A 19,367-nucleotide genomic window follows, 5' to 3' on the forward strand; every position below is an offset into this window, starting at 1 on the left:
CATTGTTTTTCTGCAGCAACCTGTTATTAAGAGCTAAAAGTCACATTGCTACACTTATGGCATCCCCTTTTAATGGACAGTGATCCTCTTGTGAACTGCTGATGGTGGCCTCCTTTGATATATGTTATAATGTGAAATACAATTTCCTTTGAAGGAAAATGGGTTGTGACAACCACTGTGTGCTTTATTATTGCTCTCTTCTCTGTAGACATTGACAAGAATGCAGAGCAGGATGTGGATCTTGACTTGTTGGGGGGGTCAAAACACCGACAAGCAAAGGTGATTATTGGATTACAACATGCAGAAAGACTGCAGAATATGATTAACAAAACAGATAAAGCAAAGGCCAAAATTGAACAGAGGAAAAAAGAATGGACAGAGCTGTGAGTTATACTTTTGCTTAACCCTTTATATGATGATTTCCAGTGAGGAAAGTAATAAATGGAAGTAGACAAGAAAGCAATCACAATAAAAACGTCCAAGACAATCATTTGCACTGCACACCATCCAGTGGTACTTAATAAGTCTAGAGAAGAACACAACAATGGTATGCAATAAGACCAGCTCCATCGCTATTGAACAATTTGCTGATGGGCTAGTCATGCAGTACTTAACGTTCTTACTATCCAGCAGTGACTTGCGATCATAAAAAGGATTTGCAAGGTGGACAAATACACCTTTGTTTGGACCCAGAGTGGTCACTGTGTCCAAGAGCACGACCATCTTACTGGAATGTGAGGAGAAAAGATTGGATTAGTGTAAGATGGGTGGTTGATGTTAGTGCATAGCTCTGTTACCATACTGTATCTCTCTGATCCTGAGTGAAACATTACATTGCTTTCTGATGCCATATTAGATGTAGGTTTAGACATTTCAAGTCTTTTGACAGTTCCAACATTTAGTAAGCTTGGGGACATGCTTAACTGAAATAAAAACAGAAAATGCTGTAACCACATAGTGGGTCAGGGCACATCTATGGGAAGAGAAATGAGCTTAATGTTTCAGATCATAGCTTAACTGGCTAGTTAGAAGTTAGCTTGGGGGAACAATTTGTACTGCAAGTATGCTGGAGAGGGAAATGAAAGAAAATAAATATAGGTAAAGAGGAGAAGTAAGGTACTGCAGATAGTGGAATCTGGAGTAACATGTAAAGTGGTGCAAGAGCTCAGTGGGTGAAGCTGGAAGAAAGGAGCAGTTCACAAGTCCCTCTAGTACTTCGTATATTGCTATATACAGATTAAAAACTTTAATTTGCAAGTGCATCCAAACAAAGATCTGGCTGAGAATAGCTAGTAGAGTGATCATTTTTGAAAACCACGTTCAAATTCAATTGTTTCCACTGTTTACAGGGAGCATCCCAGGTAGTATTGATGTTGGGAGATTCAACCTATCATGTTTGCATAAACATACTGTCTGTTGAGCATAGTAAATACAGAAATATTGGAAACACTCAACATATCAGGCAGTATCTGTGGAGGAAATCAATTATGTTGCTGGAAATTAATTCATAATTCGAGAATGGCTTTTGTTGGAAGTGTAATATTTTCTTTTAGATACCACTGAATAAGACAGTGTTCTTAGTACTATAATTGTTATTAAATATACTGTACCTCCTAACTAGTCCAGTATTGTTCTGTATATGAAGAAAGATAGTTCAGAATTATTATTATAAATATATTAATCTAGACATTACAAGTTACTTCACAAACCGAGAATAGATTTTGCAGATGTTATTGTGGATGAGACCCGTGAACCTTCTACACTCCAGCTGCTCTGTTCCTTTAGTTATTTTATTCAGTGTGGTGATTTTGATAGTTGATTTTGCTATGTAAGAATGTTAAAGAGTTGTAGAATGATTGAATGAAATTGAAGTTCAGGTGAAGTTACAATATTGTTAAATATTAGAACAGGTTGTGGGGGCTGAGTTGTCTACTCTTGTTCTCTTGATCCTTTGGATTTGAGGTCAAAACGTCCTGATATTATAGATTTCTTTACATTTTGTCGTTTGTAGTTACTTGAGCCAACCTGATGATAACTATGAAGATCCAAATGATGTTGCAGCAATCAAAGATGCTCAAGAGCACATGGGAGATTTCAAGTTAAAAACAGCTTCCGACTACACTGTACCAGAACATCTGCGTATTAATGCAGAGAAAAAAAGGAACCAACTTATTCACCTTGAGGAGCTGGTATGTAACTGAACAGAATTTGATGCATATTCTGTACACTTGCCTCTTCTACATGGTTGGAATCCTACTTCTGTGACTCAAGTTTCTTTTAAGATGCGTGTGATTAGTATATCATCCCACATGTGCTTCTAAGTTTGACCCCCATGCACTTGGCATTGACAGCAATCTGAACATCCTATTTAATGAAGGTACTCACAACACTGTGGAAATTTCAGGCAGCAGAACAAACTTCACCTAAATTCATATCTATGCAGAGCCATGCATAGATGATGGCAGTGATATACAGGCCTCCAAACAGGAACTACGATGTGAACTACAGATTACAATCAGAAATAGAAAAGGCATGTCAAAAGGGCAATGTTATGATAGTCATAGGAGTTTTTAACATGCAGGTAGATCGGGAAATTCATGTTGGTAATGGATCTCAAGAGAATGAATTTGTTGAATGCCTGCGAGATTGCTTTTTAGAGCAGTTTGTCATTGAGCCTACCAGGCAATCAGCTGTACTAGATTGGGTGTTATGTAATGAACCAGAGGTAATTAGGGAGCTTAAGGGAAAGGAACCCTTAGGAGTCAGTGATCACAATATGATTGAGTTCAACTTGAAATTTGATGGGGAGAAAGTAAAGTCTAATGCAGCGGTGTTTCAATAGAATAAAGTAAGTTACAGTGGTGTGAGAAAGGAGTTGACCAAAGAAAATCGGAAGGAGATGCTGGCAGGGATGACAGCAGAGCAGCAATGGCTTAAGTTTCTGGGGAAAATGAGGACAGTGCAGGATAGATGTATTCCAAAAACAAAGAAATATTCAAATGGCAAAACAGTACACCCGTGGCTGAAAATCAAAGCCAATGTAAAGGTAAAAGAGGACATACAACAAAGCAAAATTAGTGGGAAGATGGAGGATTGGGAAGCTTTTAAAAACCTACAGAAAGCAACTAAAAGAATCATTAAAAGGGAAAAGATAAAATATGAAAGCAAGCTAGCAAACAATATCAAAGTGGATAGAAAAAGCTTCTTCAAGTATATAAAAATTAAAAGAAATTTAAATATCTCCTTATCTGATGCGGTTTGGGATTTAGTTCTTAAGTTGGTTAACTCAACCTCTCTATGTGCTGGCCACTGCCTTTTGCAGTTTAAGGTTATACACAGGGCTCACATGTCTAAAACTAAGTTATTGCGGTTTTATCCTGACATTAGTCCCATTTGTGATAAGTGTAAAGGGGGTGAGGCTTATCTTATCCATATGTACTGGGCCTGTCCTAGTCTAGAGAAATTCTGGAGAGAAGTTTTTTCAACCCTATCCCATATTCTTAATTGCCACTTAGAACCTAACCCTCTGATTGCTCTTTTTGGCACCTTGGGTGAAGTAGACATGTACTTGAGTCCGACTAAATGTCGAACATTATCTTTTGTTTCTTTCTTGGCTAGCCGGTTGGTTCTCCTTAGGGGGAAAGATGCTGTCCTACCCACTCACGCTCAATGACTTAGTGATATTATGTCCTGTTTAGACCTTGAAAAGATTCATTATTCACTTCTTAATTCAGACATAAAGTTTCATAAGGTGTGGGGACCTTTTCTTGAATACTTTCATAACTCCTCTTTAGATTAAGTTTATCCTTTTTTTTGTACTATAATCCCTTACTTTCAGCTTTTTTTCCCTGTAAGTTTTACGGTTTTTTTGTTGTGAATTACATTATAGTTTTGGTAGTTGGCGTTATATATTTTTTATATATGTATTTACAGCTCTGTGGGGTTGAATTCTCCGATTAATTTTTTCTTTCATACACAGAAATGGTTGGCCTGGGGTTTTTTTTTTAATGGGAGGTTGGGGAGGATACTAATCTTACATGAGTTTATTTGGGAGCCAAAGGAGAAATTTCTGAGAGTAAGGACTAATTCTGCTAGACGGAGCAGAGTGGTGGTAGAGGGGAACTGGTTAGGTCTGGAGTCCAGGGAGGAGTGGAGAGCTTTGAGCTACTTTCAAATCTCTTACTAGCTCTTCTTTCAGTTAGTCCTGACGAAGGGTCTCGGCCCGAAACGACGACTGGACCTCTTCCTATAGATGCTGCCTGGCCTGCTGCGTTCACCAGCAACTTCTATCTGCAGATTTCCTCGTGTATGAGTTTATTTTGGGTGCTTTTTCTTTATTGTTATGAATTATATATTGGACATGTTTGTTTTGCACTGTATAAATCTCCATTTTGTTGATGGTTTTTTTCTGTAGCTGTATTGTAGAAATGCATAAAAAATCAATAAAAAATTAAAAGAGGTGAGAGTGGCTATAGGGCTGCTAGAAAATGAGGCTGGAGAAATAATAGTGGGGGACAAGAAGATGGCAGACAAACTAAATGAGTATTTTGCATCAGTCTTCATCGTGGAAGACACTAGCAGTGTGCCAGGTGCTGAAAGGCGTGAGGGAAGAGAAGTGAGTGCAGTTACTATTACAAGGGAGAAGGTGCTCAAAAAGCTGAAAGACCTGAAGGTGCAAAAGTCATCTGGACCAGATGAACTGCACCCAAGGGTTCTGAAAGAGGTAGCGGTAGAGATTGTGGAGGCACAGTAACTAGTGGTGTTCCGCAGAGGTCAGTGTTGGGACCGCTTCTTTTTATGTCATATATCAATGATTTAGATGGAATAGGTGGCTTTGTTACCAGGTTTGCAGATGATATGAAGATTGGTGGAGAGGCAGATAGTATTGAGGAAACAGGTAGGCTGCAGAAGGACATAGACAGATTAGGAGAATGGGCATGAAAGTGGCAAATGAAATACAATGTTGGAAAATGAATGGTCATGCACTTTGGTAGAAGAAATAAATTTGCAGACTATTTTGTAAACTAGGAGAAAATCCAAAAACCTGAGATGGAAAGGGACTTGGGAGTCCATGTGCAGAACACCCTAAAGGTTAACTTGCAGGTTGAGTCAGTGGTGAGGAAGGCAAATGCAATTTTAGTATTCATTTCAAGAGTCTAGAATATAAGAGCAGAGATGTGATGCTGAGGCTTTGTAAGGCACTGGTGAGGCCTCACCTTGAGTACTGTGAACAGTTTTGGGCTCCTTATCTAAGAAAAGATGTATTGGGATTGGAGAGGATTCAGAGGAGGTTCACAAAGATGATTCCGGGAATGAAAGGGTTATCATATGAGGAGAGTTTGATAACTCTGCATCTGTACTCGATGGGATTTAGAAGGTTGGTGGGGGGGGGGGGACCTCATTGAAACCTTTTGCATATTGAAAGGCCTAGACAGAGTAAATGTGGAAAGGATGTTTCCCATGGTGGGACAAGAGGACACAGCCTCAGGATAAAGGGTTGATAGGTTCTTGATTGGCCATGGCATCAAAGGTTATGGGAAGAAGGCCGGGGAGTGGTGCCAAGGAGGGGACGAAGAATCAGACATGATTGAATGGTGGAGCAGACTTGATGGGTCATATGGCTTAATTCTGCTCCTATGTCTTATGGTCTTGTGGTTTAAGTGTTATATTTGTGTAACCCAACTTTTTTATTGTCTTGTAAAGATCCATGAACTCAAAAGTGAAATGAGCAAGAAGGTAGTCGACCTTCGTAACACAAAGCTTAATATTATTAAACAAATCACTGATCTGTGTAAGGAGTTGGCATTAATACAGACCAACCTTGATCCTTTACAACGCCTTCCTATTCCTGTGGTTCCAAGCATGCATCCTGATGAAATGCCTGAGAAGAAGTTCCAGTATGACCATGAAAAGCTTTTGGAATTCAGGGATAAGAATCTTCAAGGTGAAAAAAGCAAGAATCAATCCAACCAGGTCAATGAGTTTGAAAAAATATCTGGAACTACTAATACCACACCAGATAGCTCGATTCATCAACTAGAAGGATATGCTGTGAAACCCCAATTGTCTGAAATGGTACCACTGTCAAAGCTGGAGGAAGAAATCAAAATGATTGAAGAGAAAAAAAAATTATACATGCAAACAGAGATATTCAGGAAGGTATGGAGACAGTGATGATATTAATAACACAGAGCTTGTGTAAAAATATCTTTACTGATTTTAGTCAGTCTGTCTAAATTTGTCTAATTGATAAACTGTTGGCAATATGGAAAATCGTATACAGAAACTATTCTTACCAGGTCTGTATCAGACTACACAGTTCCTGACAGATCTCATAACACAGTTAATCCTTCACCCCCACTGCTACTGGGTTCTGTGTCCTGAAGTATATTTTGTGCAAGGTTTCATTTAAGCTGTAAGCACTTCCTGCTGTAACTCATGTCCCATAGCACAATCCTTGCTTGGTCTCACTATCAGCCAGACAGTTCCTTCTTGGTCTTATTGCCCAACAGCAGAGTTCCTGCTAATTTTCACTGTCCTACTGGACCTCATTCTCACTGATATCATTTCTTACTGGGTCTCATGGTGCTGGAGATCATTCTATACTACCGGGTCTCAAAGTCCAGGAGCACAGTTCCTGCTATTCACTGACTACTGCACAATTCTTCCAGAATATCACAGCCCAACAATTGGAGATATTGATGAATGATTCTAGAATCACTGAGTCATCGATCCTCATGGAAAGCAGGAAGTGGGGGTGGGGGTGGGGAGGGAACTCCCTATGCAACTCCCTTGTCCATTTGTCCCTCCCCACTGACCTCCCTCCTGGCGCTTACCCTTATAAGTAGAACAAATGTTACACTTGCCCCTATACCTCCTCCCTCACTGCCATTCAGGGCCCTAAACAGTCCTTCCAGATGAGGAGACACTTCATTTGCGAGTCTGTTGGGGGTCATCTACTGTATCCGGTGCTCCTGGTGTGGTCTGTTATATATCGGTGAGACCTGATGTAGTTTATGCTTCACCAAACACTCCATCTGCCAGGAATAGTGGGATCTCCCAGTGGCTATCCATTTTAATTCCACTTGCTATTCCCATTCCAACATATTAGTCCATGGCCTCCTCTACTGTCACAATGAGGCCACATTCAGGTTGGAGGAGCAACACCTTATATTCCGTCTGGGTAGCCTTCAACCTGATGGGATGAACATCAATTTCTCAAACTTCCAGTAAATCCCGTTCCCCCCCTCTTCATTAGTCCTCATCCCCATTCTCCTCTCTCACTTATCTCCTTAATCTGCCCATCACCTCCCTCTGGTGCTCCGCCCCTTTTTCTTGCTACTATGACCATCTGTCCTCTCCTATCAGATTCCCCTTTCTCCAGCCCTGTATCTCTTTCGTCATTCAACTTCCCAGCTCTTTACTTCACCCCTGCCCCTCCCGATTTCACTTATCACCTTGTGTTTCTTCCTCCCTCTCCCACCTTCTTACTCTGACTCCTCATCTTTTTTTCTCCAGTCCTGATGAAGGGTTTCAGCCCGAAACATCGACTAATCTTTTCAACTGATGCTGACTGACCTGCTGAGTTCCTCCAGCGCATTGAGTGTTCCTTTGACAACAGCATCTGCAGATTATTTTGTGTTTACGAGTTTCTCCAGTACTTTGTGTGTGTTGCTCGGATTTCCAGCACTTGCAGATTTTCTTTTGCAAACCATTACTAGACTTGGTATTTTGCAGAATATGAGGTTATGTAGTGACTTCACACTGAAGGACACCTGTATATGGTCTGAGAGAGATGAGAATAGGTCAAAGGCAACAATTTGAAAACTAAACACTAACAATTATGAGGACGTGAAAGCAAAGGCAGGTAAAGGAAAGAATCCATTAAAATGGCATTCTAAGTTGAGTACCCAAAGTTGAGTTTATTGTCATATGCACAAGTACATTTATGCACATGTGTAATGAAAAACTTACTTACAGCTGCATCACAGGCCCATTGCATCATATAAGCAGCATTTACAAGAGAAAAATAAACTAAACATAAATTATACACACCTCTTGCAAGAAAAACCATATAGAATAAAAAAAAATTGGTCCATTGTAATGCAAAGTGATGAAAGTGATCATAGTGTTGCTGAACTGTAGTGGTGATTTGTGATTTGCCAGTTGATTCAAGAATTGGAAAGTTGAGGGGAAGGTAGCTGTTCTTGAACCTGATGGTGTGGGACCCATGGCTTCTGTACCTTCTGCCTGATGACAGCTGCAAAAAGATGGAATGCCCAGATGATAGGGATCTTTGAATATGGATGTTGTCTTCTTAAGCCTTCCTGTAGATATTACCAATATGTGTCTGTGATGTATTGAGCAGAGTTCACTACTCTATGTAGCTTCTACATTCCTGCACATTCACATTGTTGTATGAGACCATGAATGGAGTCAGTCTGGATAATTCCAACAGTACATCTATAGAAATTTGTTAGAATGTTTGTTCTCAAGCCAACCTCCTTAATATCTTAAGTAGAGATGCTTTCCCTATGATTGCATCAATGTGCTGGGCCCAGGACAGGTCATCTAATATGTTAGCACTCTGGAATTTAATGCTGCTGTCAGTCTCTCGTGCCGATCCTCCAATGTAGATTGGTGCATGTTTGCTCTCTTTCCCCTTCCTGAAGTCAGCAATCAGCTATTGAGGTTTGCTGACATTGAGTGAAAGGTTGTTGTTGCAGTACCACTGATGGAGGTGTCCTATCGCAGTCTGATAAGCTGACTCAACACCGCCTGTGACTTGCCCAGCAACAGTGGTGTCATCGGCGAATTTGAAGGCGTGATTATCCACTATGGTGTGTGCAGACAGTAGAGCAGGGCCCACATTTTAGGTTAAAGATAGTATCAATCAACAAAAAGTAATTATTGTGCAAAGGCAATAAATAGAATGCAGAACAAATGACCAAGTGATTAATAAAGAAGGAACCAATAGAATACCAGAAGAGTCTAGTTCAAAATTTAAAAACAGGTAGTAAAGAACTAATAAAATTACTGTTGAATACTTAGAAGTAAATTTGGTGTATTAATAATGGTAAAGAGGTGAATTAGATATTTTGCACCACTCTTCACTATAGAGGGTACAGATAACATCCCAGAAATAGGATTTAGGGACTTGTTTCCCCAGAGCCAACAATTTTCTCACTACCACTTCCCTAAATCCTCTTTAACTTCATCCTTGAGTCATAAAAGAAGTGACTGGTGAGATAGTTGATTCCTTGATCTCAATTTGCTGGCTTTTCCCAAGGTTCCATGGGATGAGAAATTGAATGGAGTTACTTTATTCTAAATGGGGAGGGACAGAAAGTGGAAAAGTACAGGTCAGATATCATAACCCCAGTCACGAGGAAAATATTAAACGTTTTTTTCCAAGAAATAATAGGGCACTTTGAAAAAGTCTGGGAAAGTCAGACAAAGTCAATATGGTTTTGTGAAGAATAATTCTGTTTGTTCAACGTATTGGAGTTTTCAGAAAGGAAATGTGCACTAGATATGTGCCATAGATAGAGGAGAACATTGGATGCATTACATCTGGAGTTTCAGAAAGCATTTGTTAAAGTATCCTAACAAAAATATTGCAGAAAATGTGTGTAGGAGGTAGTATCTTTGTGTGGTTAAAATATTGTGGCAATGGAGAGCAAGTATAAATGGGTCTTTTACTGGTTGATAAGATGTAATAAATGTACCACAGACATTGGTGCTGGGGTTTGACTTTTTTCAGTTTTTTATAAATACTAATGAAAGGACTGAATATATGGTTGCTAAATTTGCTGATGATACAAGGAGAGGTAGTAAAGCAAGTTGTAAAGGGGACATAAGGAACTACAAACGGATATAGGTAGATTAAAGATCTGGCAAAAGGGGTTCAGATTGGAAAATTGTTTATTTCGGTAGGAAAAATAAAAGGGCATATTATCTAAATGGTGAGAGATCAAAGAGTTGAGATATAGAAGGACTTGGTGTCTTAACCTATTGATTCATCTAATATTAGCATACAGGGACAGCAGTTGGTTGGGAAAGCTAACAGAATGTTATTACTTATTGTTAAGGGAATTATATACTAAAGTAGTAAAGTTATACTTTAGTTATATAGGACACTGGTGAGACTGCGTCTAGAGTAATGTGTATATTTACCTCATTATTCAAGAAAGGATGTGAATATATTAGAAGCTGTTCATTGGAGGTTTATAGACTAATACCTTGGATGGGCAGATTGTTTAATAAGGAAAGGTTGGACAGACTAGCTTGTACCCGCTGAATTTAGAGGAGTGAGAAGAGGCTTGATTGAAACATAAAGACGTGAAAGGTCTTGACAGGTTGATGTGTGGAGGATGCTTTCTCTTCAAAGGTTAAAAGGTCGAATTTAATGTCAGAGAAATGTATACAATATACATCCTGAAATGTTTTTTCTTCGCAAACATCCACAAAAACAGAGAAGTACCCCAAAGAATGAATGACAGTTAAACATGAGAACTCCAAAGCCCTCGCTCCGCGTGTAACTGGCTGCAAGCAATGATCCCCCCCCCCCACCAGAAAAAAAAGCGTGCATCGGTACCATTACCGAGCACAAGTGTGTGCTAAGCAATAGCAAAGACACAGACCAAAGTTACCTCAAAGGCTTTGCATTTCATCCAATATTTGATAAACCACAGGTTCTCTGTCTCCCAGGCAAGGGAGAGGGAGGTGTCCCCCATTTTCACAGTGAGCGGGAGACATAACAACAACTCCCTGGTTTATGATGTTAAAAGTCCGTTTCATTACCTTTTTCGAGCTCTGTGTCCGAAGATCACAAAGACCTCGGGTCTTCGGGCCCACAGTGAAAGATTTTCCGGACTCCCGACGATACATGAGTCTCCTGCCGTGACACCGACCCTCGATCCACCCGTCTCCAGAGCCCCGAGATCTTAGGCTTCAGAACACGATCAGGACTCTCAGGCCAAACCCTTGGCACGTCAAATAACGGCCAGTCATGAAACCCCGAGAACGGGTCCCATTCCTGCAAAGAACACGCAAAGCCTGCGTGTAACTCCTGAAAGGGAAAAATAAAGATATTGAAGGTGAAAATAGAGCTGTTTCCGAAGATATAAGCAAAGGAGACGCCGTTAGGCACCATCTTGTTGGAAAATCTAGAAGAAGTATTGTTTTATTAAAGATATGAAGCAAAAAGTTTGTGTCAGAGGATTGTTACTCTTTGTTTAGTGTAAGCAGAGGCTTCGTATGCTTTTAAAGTAGCGGCATGTGGCGACCCACTTTCTAGCACACATGAACCGGTGCACGCCGGCAGAGAGGCCAGCCCCAAAAAGGGCGCCAGGCCACCTTCACCAGCAGGGGGAAAAACCCGTGTGCGGAAAGGGTCTGGGAATATGCATTTCCCCACAGCAGTCCTGCCCAGGGAGGGCGGGAATGGGAAGGCTTTAAAGCAGGCCACGAAGTTTGAATAAATCTCTTTCATCACAACTCTAACTCACTGACGAAGTGTGGTTATTTTAGCACTGTGTGTAGCACACTGCTACAATTGGTGACCCTGACGGCCCAAACGATATTTGGACCAGAGATGACCGACGCCGCATCTGTTCATGCAGTTTCGTTAAAACTGCCAAGCTTTTGGGCGCTGCGACCCCGTCTGTGGTTCGAACAAGCAGAAGCACAATTCCACATTGGGCAGATAACCTCAGAGTCCACTCGCTACTACTACGTGCTGAGCTCCCTCGACCAGGAGACAGCTGCACAAGTTGAGGAGTTTATACAGTCGCTCCCGGAGGACGGCAAATACACAGCATTCAAAGCCCTGCTCATATGGACTTTCGGACTCTCACGGCGCGAACAAGCACGCCGCTTAATGCACCTGGATGGTTTGGGAGACAGGCCGCCGTCAGCATTAATGAACGAGATGCTGGCCCTGGCTGAAGGACACAAACCCTGCCTCATGTTTGAGTAGGCGTTCCTAGAGCAACTGCCCGAGGACATTTGCCTGCTGCTGTCCGACGCAGATTTCAGCAACCCCCGGGAGGTGGCGGCCTGGGCAGATGCACTGTGGAATGCCAGGAAGGAGAGAGGGGCATCCATCGCACAGATCACCAAGCCGCGTGCCCAACGGCAGACCAGACCAGGCCCAGCAGCAGAACCTACAAAACCCAGCGACAGGAGTGAGGAGCCCAATGAACAATGGTGCTTCTACCACCAGCAGTGGGGCACAGAGGCCCGCTGCTGTAGACCACCTTGCAAATTCCCGGAAAACACCAGGGTCAGCCGCCGCTGATGGCTACGGCGGCTGGCCATCAGGACAGCCTCCTGTATGTCTGGGACAAGCAGTCGGGACGCCGCTTTTTGGTCGACACCGGAGCGGAGATCAGCGAGTTACCTCCAACGAGTTACGACACCCGCAGCAGAGAACTGGGACCCACCCTGAGGGCCTCTAATGGCAGCACAATACGAACCTACGGCACCCGCACGGTGTGGCTACAGTTCAGCTCCAGCCGGTTCACGTGGGACTTCACACTAGCCGCCGTGGCCCAACCACTCCTGGGGGTGGATTTTCTACGAGCCCACAGCCTGCTGGTCGACTTGCAAGGGAAGCTACTAGTCCACGCCAAGACTTTTCAAACATTCTCCCTGGGTGAAGCTAAGTTGCCAGCCCCACACCTGGACTCCATCATGCTGTCCAACGATGAATTCACCGGGGTCCTGGCGGATTTCCCATCCGACAGCCCATGGGCCTCCCCCCTGCACATGGTGCCCAAGGCAATGGGGGGCTGGAGACCATGCGGTGACTACCGCAGACTGAACGAGGCTACAACGCCAGACCGCTACCCTATGCCGCACATTCAAGACTTCGCAGCAAACCTACACGGTGCAAGGATCTTTTCCAAGGTAGACCTCATCTGGGGATACCATCAAATCCCGGTACATCCAGACGACATCCCCAAAACAGCACTCATCACCCCGTTTGGACTTTTCGAATTCCTCCGAATGCTGTTTGGTCTAAAGAATGCCGCATAGACTTTCCAGCGGCTAATGGACACGGTGGGATGCGACCTGGACTTTGCATTCATCTATTTGGACGACATCCTCATAGCCAGCAGTAGTCGGCGGAGCATCTGTCCCACCTCCGCCAGCTCTACTCCCGCCTGAGCGAATTCGGCCTTACAATCAACCCAACCAAATGCCAGTTCGGACTCGACACCATCGAATTCCTGGGCCACAGGATTATTAAAGACGGGTCAACCCCTCTGCCCGACAAGGTAGACGCGGTCCGCCACTTCCCCCGACCCAACGCAATCAAAGGCCTGCCAGAATTCGTGGGTATGGTGAATTTCTACCACGTTTCCTCCCCTCAGCAGCCCGAACCATGTGCCCCCTGTTCACTCTGATGTCGCGTAAGGGTAAGGACATTACCTGGGACGACGATGTCCAACCCCTGGTCATCCCGCCAGCAGCGACATCTGTCCTACATCTCCGAGTACACGACGGACATCCGGCATGTCTCGGGAAAGGACAGCGTCGTGGCGGACGCACTTTCCAGACCGACCATACAAGCCCTGTCCCAGGGGGTGGACTGTTCAGCACTGGCAGAGGCACAGCGGGCAGACGATGAGATCTCTGGTTACAGGACTGCAGTCTCCAGTTTACAGCTTCAAGACCTCCCCGTAGGCCCAGGTGAGAGGACCCTACTATGTGAAGTAGCTACCGGCCAACCCCGCCCCATCGTCCCAGCAGCCTGGCGCCAGCGGGTTTTCGAATCCATTCACAACTTAGTGCACCCCTCCATCAGGACAACCGTCCGGCTGGTCTCCAACAGGTTCGTGTGGTATGGACTTCGTAAGCAGGTCAGTGAATGGGCCAAAACGTGCATGCAGTGCCAAACGGCCAAGGTGCAGCGGCACACCAGGGCTCCGCCGCAGCGGTTCGAACCCACCCGCCGGAGGTTCGACCACATCCATGTGGATATCGTGGGGCCCCTGCCAGTGTCGCGAGGAGCGCGGTACCTCCTAACTATGATAGACCGGTTCACCAGATGGACAGAGGCGGTCCCGCTCACCGACACCACCTCCGAATCCTGCGCCCGAGCACTGATCGCAACCTGGGTAGCCCGCTTCGGGGTACCGGCCCACATTACCTCCGACAGCGGCGCCCAGTTCACCTCCAGCCTGTGGTCGGCTATGGCCAGCATTTTAGGATCGCAGCTACACCGCACAGCTGCCTACCACCCACAGTCGAACGGACTAGTGGAGCGCTTCCACCGTCACCTGAAATCAGCTCTCATGGCCCGCCTGGAGGGGCCTAACTGGGTGGACGAACTTCCCTGGGTCCTGCTCGGAATCTGCACGGCGCCCAAGAAGGATCTGCACACCTTGTTGGCTGAGTTGGTGTACAGCGCACCCCTGGTAGTCCCAGGAGAGTTCATACCAGTCCCAAGGGGGCAAGAGGAAGAACCCACAGCAGTCCTGGACAGACTACGGGAGAGGCTCGGTAACCTGGCCCCCATACCCACTTCACAGCACGGACAGAGCCCGACCTGCGTACCCAAAGACCTGCAGAACTGTAAGTTTCTTTTTGTACGACGGGGCAGACACCGGGCACCGCTACAGCGGCCCTACGAGGGGCCGTTTAAGGTGATCAGGAACAACGGGTCCACGTTCGTGCTGGACATTGGGGGGAGAGAGGAGGTTTCCATGGTGGACCGACTCAAACTGGCCCATGTGGACTTGGCGCAGCCGGTCCAGGCTCAGGCACCGCGGCGCAGGGGCAGACCTCCCAAACAGAGGCCGATCCAGACTGTGGACATTGGGGGAGGTATCGCTGGTTCTGCGGGGGGGGGGTTATGTGGCGACCCACTTTCTGGCACACATGAACCGGCGCACGCCGGCAGAGAGGCCAGCCCCAAAAAGGGCGCCAGGCCACCTTCACCAGCAGGGGGAAAATCCCGTGCGTGGAAAGGGTCTGGGAATATGCATTTCCCCACAGCAGTCCTGCCCAGGGAGGGCGGGAACGGGAAGGCTTTAAAGCAGGCCGCGAAGTTTGAATAAATCTCTTTCATCACAACTCTAACTCACTGACTACGTGTGGTTATTTTAGCACTGTGTGTAGTACACCGCTACAGGCAGATATATTCTTGTTGAGGAAGAGTGTGAAGGATTATGTTGATGTAATAGCCAGCTCATCCATGAACTTATTAAGTGATGGATTAGGCTTCAGAGGTACAGTACTGAGCAAATGTCTTAGGCATTTATATACATCGAGGGCGCCTAAGACTTTTGCACTGTACTGTTAACCTGGAGCGGAGAGCAAGTTTGTAAATCTGGCAGCAGCAAAGGATGCTGAGAAAAGCGAGGGTGGAGGGGTGTGGGACAGGTGGCAGAGGAGGAGTGCCAAGGGCAGAGGTGGCGTGGGTGCAGACTCACCCAGCACTGTGACACCAGACAAGGACTTTTGATTCCAAACAATTGGCTTATTGATCTTTACGAAATGTCTCCAGTGCTTCACGCCCCCCCCCCCGCTCTTCCTTCCTTCCTTTTTCCCAACCATGATTCCCCTTTCCCTGCCCTTCCCACTCTTAGTCCACAATAGAGACCTATATCTGAATCAGGTTGCCACCACTCACATATGTTGTGAATTTTTTTGTGGCAGCTGTACATATATATGTGCCTAAAACTTTTGCACAGTGCTGTATATTGCTTGATTAGTATGTTCAGATGTTTCCTGTCCTCTGGTTCCAGATGGGTCTGACTGACACATAGCACATTTCTTGCCAGACTTCCTTTGGCTTGCTGTCATCATCTCTGGACTGATTTTATCATGATTTACCAGTCCACGCTTCACCCCTATTTGAAATTTGGAGGGTAAATAGATCCACATTTCTTTTATCTACTTCTGTTTCTTTTCCCCCTCTGTGCTCTCTAACAAAGAGTTCAGTGTTCTTTATTTCAGTTATCATGGTGGTGACCATTCTTTCTGCATTTTCCCTTTACTTTTTCCTGTTACCTTAAAAAAAATCTCCCCTGGGTCTCCTCCTATTTTAGCCCTCAATCATTTTTCACACAACTGCTAATTGGAATCTGGAACACACTGCCTGAGGAGGTAGTAAAGGCAGTTACCCATGAAACATTTATTTCAGATGAGCATTTCAATTGTCAAGTACAGAAGGCTATAGACTAACTGCTGTTAAATGTTATATCAGTACTTGCTAGTTGGCATGAACATGGTGGATCAAAGGGCCTGTTTCTATCAACATTATGTTAATCAAGATTTAAAAAGGAACAGGGGAGCAGTATCTGAAAACAAGGGAAAAATTGGCATTGCATGGATGGGTCTGAGGCATGAAGGAAACAAATGGGCAGTAATTTAGTGAGAGGGGATCAGAGATCAGTCCCAAGAATAACAATTTGTAAGTGATCAGATAATGATGTTTGGAGGAGTTAGGGACTAAAACCAGAGACAAATGATTAATGATTAATCCTTGGATCCCCTCTAAGCCTACAGCCCTTACTCTAAACCTGTCCTCCAGTTTGAGACATTTTATCTTCAAAAATCCCATCATTCACTTTCCTGATTAATAATTGCCCTATTCCTTTCTCCCTTAATTCTTTGAATGTGTTATTTCTCAAATCTGTGCCTATCTCTCCTAAAGGTCCTGCCATTGAAATAATCTGAATCAAAATTACTGATGCTATTATCTAAGATTATGATCATTACCGTGGCCTTTCACTGATCCCTGGCCAAAACTAGTTTCTAACCTGGAGCAATGTAAACAATTTCACTAAGGGGTTCTGCTGAAGGGTCTCAGCCCGAAACGTCGACTGTACTTTTCCATAGACGCCGCCTGGCCTGTTGAGTTCCTCCAGCATTTTGTGTGTGTTGCTTGGATTTCCAGCATCTGCAGATCTTTTTCTTGTTTGTGATTGGAATTTCACTAAATACACTAAATATTATTGTCTTTAGTTAGCAGCTCGGCGAAGTAAGTTAATCTCTTTGTAGGTATCCTAAAGGTGCAGGCTCTCAGAGTCAATACCTATTTTTATTTAATTTGCTTTATTTCATTTATTCCCCAAATGAAATGTAGATGTATTCAACCAGAGTAATGAGTAAAAGGTGTTCGAAAATACAGGCAGATACCTACATTTGTAGGTCAAATAGGCTAAGTGGAGACAAAAACATAATTTGAATTTCAAGTACTGTAATCATAAACTAGCTGACTGATTATTTATTATTGTCATATGTACCAACATACAGTTTTTTAAAAAAAGCTGTTTTACATGGCATTCACACAGAGCATTTAAAAGCATAAGTACATCAGAGTAGTACAAAGGGAAAAGCACTAACAGAATTCAGAATATATTGTTAAATTTATAGTTAGATGGATAGTGCGGTGTTGGTAAGCTATAAGGTGCAATGGCCATGGCGAGGAAGATTGAGATTCATCTTTATCATGCAAGAGGTCCCTTCTAGAGTCTTACAACAGTGGGATGGAAGCTGTCCTTGAATATGGTGGAGCATGTTTTCAAACTTTTGTATCTTCTACTTGCTGGAAGGTGGGAGAAGATAAAAGTATCCAGATTGGGAGGGGTTCTTTCTCTTGGGCATTGACCTAAAAAGTTAATTATTTCCCTCCCCAGTGTGCTGCCTAATTTTTTTTTAATTCTCCATGGAACATGGGTGATGTTGGCATATTTATTGTTCATCCCATTGTGAGTCATCTTGTGTTGGCGATTTTCCATATCTTTGTTGGATGAAGGATGATTTGCATTGTATTTTTGATTCATAGTGGTTTGTGGCTTAAAGGGAAACTTTCAGATGGAGTGCTCTTGTGACCTTCTAGCATCATTTTCCAGTGGTCTGATATTCACTCTCACCACTCTTTTACACTTTATGTACCTCTGAAGAAACTTTAGGTATCCTCTTTAATATTATTGGCTAGCTTATTTTGTATTCCATCTTTTCTTTCTTACTGACTTTTTTAGTTGCCTTCTGTTGGTTTTTAAAAACTTCCCAATCTGCTAACTTCCCACTAATTTTTGCCATGGTGGTTGTGGCATTTTGCCTTTAGAATACTTCTTCCTTTTAGGGATATATATATATATCCTGTGCCTTCTGAATTGCTTCCAGAAATTTCAGCCATTGCTGCTCTGCTGTCATCCCTGCTAGTGTACGTTTCCAATCAACTTTGGTCAACTCCTCTCTCATGCTTTTGTAATTCCCTTTATCCCACTGTAATACTGATACTTTAGCTTCTCCTTCTCAAATTTCAGTGTGAATTTGATCATATTATGATTGGTTGCCCCAAAGGTTTTTTTTTACCTTAGAAACATAGAAACATTCAAAAGATTCAAAATTCAAAAAAACTTTATTGTCATTCTAACCATATATCAGCTCTGCAGGGCAGTATGAGACAGCGTTTCTCAGGGGCAGTGCAATCATAACATAACAAACGCAAGACTAAATAATAAACATAATAAATAGTAAAACACAACAGCTACATGTCAGTTAAAATCAGTTGTAAGTGTCCAGTGCAAGTTAAAAGTGTCCAAAGCTGAGTCAGGTGGAGCAGCTATTTAGCAGTCTGACTGCCTGTGGGAGGAAGCTGTTTAGTAGCCTTGTGGTTTTAGTTTTGATGCTCCTGTAACGTTTGCCTGATGGCAGAAGAACAAACAGTTCATGGAGAGGGTGTGAGGGGTCTTTAATGATGTACCGTGTCTTCTGGAGGCATCGACTCTGAAAGAGGTCTTGGACAGAAGGTAGGGAGATCCAAAAAACCTTCTCTGCTCCCCTAACCACCCTCTGCAAGGCTTTTTTGTCGACAGCACTGCAGCTGGAGTACCAGGTTGTGATGCAAAAGGTCAGCACACTCTCAACCATGCCTCTGTAGAATGTAGTTAAAATGTTAGTGGGGAGTGATGCTTGTTTAAGCTTCCTCAGAAAGTGCAATCTCTGCTGGGTCCGTTTCTCAATCCCAGTGGTGTTCCTGGACCAGGTGAGATTGTCCGAGATCTGCACCCCAAGGAACTTGATGTTTTCCACTCTGTCCACTGTGGAAATGCTGATGCTGAGGGGTGTGTGCTCAGGCTGAGACCGTTTGAAATCGACGATCATCTTCTTGGTTTTGGTGACATTAAGCATCAAGTTGTTATCCCTGCACCAACATAGAAAACCTACAGCACAATACAGGCCCTTTGGCCCACAAAGCTGTGCCAAACATGTCCTTATTTATGGTCACCCATAGCCCTTTATTTTTCTGAGCTCCATATACCTGTCCAGGAGTCTCTTAAAAGACCCCATCGTATCCTCCTCCACTGTCGCTGGCAGCCCATTCCACGAACTCACCACTCTGT

General features: G+C 43.7%; 1 protein-coding gene across 1 annotated transcript in view; it reads left to right on the plus strand.

The window, feature by feature from the left end:
* The window catches only part of LOC134348205 (cilia- and flagella-associated protein 44), a 235,486-nt gene that overhangs the window by 131,370 nt on the left and 84,749 nt on the right, over positions 1-19,367 (plus strand). Inside the window, exons 23-25 of the mRNA XM_063051223.1 lie at positions 209-383; positions 2,012-2,189; positions 5,704-6,159. Of these exons, the coding sequence (XP_062907293.1) occupies positions 209-383; positions 2,012-2,189; positions 5,704-6,159 (809 nt within the window). The remainder of the gene's footprint in view (positions 1-208; positions 384-2,011; positions 2,190-5,703; positions 6,160-19,367) is intronic.

This window comes from Mobula hypostoma, chromosome 6, assembly GCF_963921235.1.
Source record: "Mobula hypostoma chromosome 6, sMobHyp1.1, whole genome shotgun sequence".
NCBI lineage: Eukaryota > Metazoa > Chordata > Chondrichthyes > Myliobatiformes > Myliobatidae > Mobula > Mobula hypostoma.